At 36.1% G+C, this 4,927-nt stretch overlaps 1 protein-coding gene across 1 annotated transcript; it reads right to left on the reverse strand.

Moving 5' to 3' along the window:
• Positions 1 to 339: 339 nt before the first annotated feature.
• On the reverse strand, positions 340 to 2,283 carry LOC108372679 (maltase A1-like; the record flags this gene model as incomplete). The annotated part of the gene is made up of 2 exons (XM_017628412.1): positions 2,043 to 2,283; positions 340 to 1,373 (listed from the first exon to the last, which is right to left on the reverse strand). Coding segments are annotated over exons 1-2 (1,194 nt in total), but the record flags the coding sequence as incomplete, so codon positions are not given.
• Positions 2,284 to 4,927: the final 2,644 nt, after the last annotated feature.

Consider the following 4,927-nt stretch of genomic DNA (forward strand, 5'->3'; position numbering starts at 1 on the left):
TTTCTAGTATAGCCACTACTACCAGTAATAAATAAATTCACATCCTGGGTAAGCTAAATCTTACTACATCCCTTGATCCAGATGCCTTATCTGAGATATCGACAAGCAAGACGTTAAGCGCCAGAAGGAGTGCGCTCCTAAATGCCCCACTGTTTCCATTGAGGTTGGCCCGTTGTACTCTCCTTCTCCACGAGACGAGTTGCCCATACAAGAATGACATCACCAAATAACATATTATAGTTTTATCTAAAGTACTAGCTAATTCCTCTTTAAATAAGAATGAGCTTTAACATAGAACTCACGATCGTCTACTAAATAGTATTTGTTTCTTATACTTACATTATAAGTCACAGCATTGCCCGGCAAGGTCTGCAGCAATATTGTAAACAAATCGGCACGCTGTACTCCCAACCGAGTGGAATAGCGTGGATTATCGTGATTACCCAATACCCAGTTAGCCAATACACCATCCGGCATGCTGTTCATCCAACGCGAAATGATATCAACTATTTCCTGCGCTGTTGACTGATTCTTTAAGCTGTTCATGAAATAAAAATTGAATGGCACCATCGACCCATTTCTTTCACCATCACCATAGTACAACATCAAGTTATCAAGAGTCGTGTAGGCCTCCGTCAATAGTACGCGTGGCTCACCACCTTTCTGCTTCCTATACTGCTCTACCAATTCACGCCACTGATACACCATTTCAATGGACTCAGGTTGATCTTGCGTGTATGTGTGATTCAAATGACACCAATCGTCTGGATCAGGGCAAACGCTTACATCGTCAATAACCGGTTCATCGAGGAAGTTACCATTCGCATCTGGCGCCTTTTCGAACATGAAAGGCAAAGCGTCAATACGAAATCCTGATATGCCTGTATCCAACCAATAACGCATCACTTCCTTCATCTTAGCCACTACCAATGGGTTACGAAAATTCAAATCTGCTTGCTTGATTGCGAACTGATGCAGATAGTATTGCTGCCGCTTCTCATTCCATTCCCAGGCGCTGTAGCGGAAAGCGCTTATCCAATTGCTGGGAGGCTGTCGCTTGCCTTTGGCATCCACAGTGCCATTGTGCCAAACGTAAAAGTCTTCATAACCTGGTTCACGATTAACCGATTTCTCAAACCACTCGCACTCATCGCTAGTATGATTTGGCACAAAGTCGAGTATAATGCGAATGTTGAGTTGTTTGGCGCGTGCAACGAGCGCTTTGAAATCCTCCATAGTACCGTATTCGGAGTGTATGGCATAGAAGTCGGAGATGTCGTAGCCAAAGTCAATCATAGGAGACTTGAAAATAGGCGAAAGCCAGGCAGCGGTGAAGCCAATATCTTTTAGGTATTGCAGTCTCTGTGTAATTCCTGTTTGGAGGGGGAAAAAGTTAGGTAAATATGATTCATAATTTGTTTGGGCCTTTACCGAGCTTTGAGGACTGTTCATGATTTTTTCAGGATTTCTTGAAACTTGTCATTTCTCAGAAATTTCGATTTTCGCTTTTTTCGAAGCCTTTTGAAAGCCTCCAGTTTCAATAAATGTATTTAATTAAATCTTAATTAAGCTTCTTATAAATTTTGATTTCTATACAGAGTTACGTGAGTTTGAACTAGTCAAATTACAAATTCAAAAATTAAACTGATTTCTGAATTGAAAGTTGTATAAAATCATAAACACTTAATATAAATTTTTTATTTGTTCGGCAAATAAAATCATCAGTAATTTTTTTACCAATGCAAAACAAAATTTTTTTTTTTTATTATGTTTTCGAATCGTCACCTCACAAGAATGCGCAGATGGGCAAAAAAAACTCGAAATTCGTGGCTAGTTTTATTTGAAGAAATCACGAATCAAATTTATTTGTTTGAAAATTTAATCACAAAATTTTTTTTTTATTTAGTCGATGAAACAAATCACTAGTCAAATAGATTTCTTAAATGATAGCATATTTAAAATCAGAAAGGATTTTCAATCATGCAACCGTGCTTTCTATCTACTAAATAAATGCATTTTTCACTTCCACCATAGAACATTACCATTTAGATCACCGATTCCATCACCGTTACTATCACGAAATGAGCGCGGATAAATTTGATAGTAATTCCCATTTTCCCACCATTCCTTGGTGTGGGCAATATTCAAGCGAACAGCCAAAAAAGCTGTCGTTGCTAGTAAAAAACAAAAAAAGTTCATCATCAACTAGTAGAAGAGATAATTTCACAACATTCCGTTAATAAAGTGCTTATTTGGAATTACAACCTCGTTTGCAAGCTAAATTTCAATACTGAATGCTCAAATTTTAAATTCTGTCACATTTATAGCTAATTATTAGGGCTCGGAATCTCTTGCAAATGCATTTTTTTATTGGGCATCTTCAAATCGAAATGGCATTTAATCGTTAGTGCATATTTTTGCATATTTTGCAGTAAATTCCCGATTTTGCATTTTTTGCAAAAATTACCTGCTTTTGTAGATTTCTTATGGTTTTTGCATATTTTTGCTTTCTTTCATTTACAACCATTTAAATTTAGTGCGAAATCTCTTGACAAAAAAATTCCCCTTGAAAAAAAATTGCCGTTGAGTCACTCACTTCTACCTCTGTTAGATCACAACTAGTTGAAGACTATAGGAGAGAGCTGGCCTATATGTATCTCTGATCAGTACGAAATCACACTAATATAGGTTCTGGGACATATGGACATACTTATACGGAAACGAGGCCGCGGACGAAATAGCAAGGTGCGGCTCCGCAGTGAATGTGTCCCGCGCGGTGGACGGTTATCACTCGAAGGCCAAGCAGAGGTGGAACTGAACAGGATCGTACAGTATTATCCGGCAGTTCTGGCTGTTCTTCGACCCACTTTAAACCAAATCTCTATTAGAAGTGAACAAAGAGCATACCTACAAACTTACTGCAGTGTGTACAGGGCACTGGCCCGTTGGGGTGCATGCTGAAAGTATTGGGTTGCCCTGGCTCAAAAGAGACAGTCGAACACTTCCTGTGCGAGTGTCCAGCCTTCAAAAGGATGAGACTAAAGACACTCTGCAAGCCATTCCCGCAGAATGTTTACGAGTACAACTGCCTCTCTCTGTACGAAATACCTACTGAAATTTATTAAAGTAAATATTAAGTAAATATTTATCGTATTTTGAAGTCAATGGTATGATTTATTTATTTTTACTGGCAACAAAATATTACGAAAATATTTTGAATCGCATTTTTTTTTTTTGTTTATAGCGCATATTCTTAAATTTTGAGTGCTTATTATATGCGCATATTTACGATTTTTTAGTGCATGAGATTCCGAGCCCTACAAATTATGTATGTATATTTTAGAACTGAGTACACTTAAAAAAAAAACAACTTTTCAATGTTTGTGGAAACGTATCAATTCCTAATTACTCATATTATTATAATTATTTTTTTAATTATTACATTTTTTCAAGGCATATAAAACAGGTAGTAGTATTAGAGCAAGAACCATATTTAAGTGTATTTTATCATTGCTTTGGGCATCCAAAGTGTTAAAAAAGTAGTCCACTTATTTTAAATAGTATAGTGGGTGATGTGAAATACAAACAAACATTTAAATAAAAAAACTAAAAATTGGTGCGGCGTTTTTTATTTGTGGATTTGTTTCATTCTGCTAGTGATGGACGAAATAGCGATTTTTCAGCATCAGCGAAACGGTTGATTGCGACGTTTAAATCACAGTGATTTTTTATGGCTATTGCGACCGCTAATTCTATTAATAACAAAGAAATGTGTAATAGTTCTAATAAATGATGACAAATAAGTGTTGATACATGTATTATTTGCCACTTTATGGAATCGGACAATAACCACACGGAACTACCACGTAACGGTATTATGACTATTTAATAAAGCAAAAATTATCATTAATTAAACCAGAAAATGAGTTGATGTAAACATTGTATCAACTGTATTTGCATTGAACTCATAGGCTTATAAGCTTAATTTATATGTATTTGTAGTACACTGAGGGAAAAAGTATTAAAATCAAATAGAAACGTAATTGATCTTACTATATACGTCCAAGAAAGTACTGTATATTTCGGTAAATATTCAATTCAATTACGCGCATATGACTGCGCTCGTTCTGAAAAAGCATCAGTGAATAGTCCTGATAAAAACCAAAAAAAAAATATTTAATTTGCAAGTTGCCTGCAGTGGAATCTGAAACCCTGGCCCTCACTGGCTATCAACAAATTGAGAGCATCTTTGCGCACTCAGCTACACATACAGACATATAAATGCGCTTTCAAATGTTGAATTTTCTGGGGGATGCGTGCCCTGCAGGGAAAGCTATTAGTTGTGAACTAGAATTGTACCAGTTTGCGTTTCAGCCAATTAATTCACGTTCCATCCTTTTTCAATATTAGCGACTGGTATTTTAAACATTGCGATGTCCTATGATTGTCGATTGTCAGGCTATGCATCAGCGTCTACTAGTAGAAATAGTAGTGCCAATTCATCCCCCGTAATAAGCATAAGTATGCCTTTTTGCTCGAGAAGCTTCAACAGTCGCCAACAGAACAAAGCACTCGTGTGGTAGGTTCAAGTCCCGATGCAGGGAAAAAACTATTAGATTAATTTTTTTATGATTTTTATGTTAATTTTTAAATTTAATTTAAAAAAATATTTTTTGGTTTTCTATTTCGGTTTTTATATCATAAGCATTTCTTTCCATATGCACGTTTTTTCTGCAATGCAATTCGATTTTCAAATAAGTTATTTATATTTTAATTGAAATAATTATTTTCACTTACATTGATTTAACTTTAAAAATCTTAACCACCTCAAAGCGGCCTCGAACTTGCGATCTCAGAACCATAACCAGTAGTTTTCACGTGACGCCACAGCCGACAGTTGTAAGAAAATGAATTAATTGCGTTTTAT

This window comes from Rhagoletis zephyria, unplaced genomic scaffold (genome assembly GCF_001687245.7).
Source record: "Rhagoletis zephyria isolate East Lansing unplaced genomic scaffold, Rhagoletis_zephyria_1.1 Rzeph_scaffold_05968, whole genome shotgun sequence".
Lineage (NCBI taxonomy): Eukaryota > Metazoa > Arthropoda > Insecta > Diptera > Tephritidae > Rhagoletis > Rhagoletis zephyria.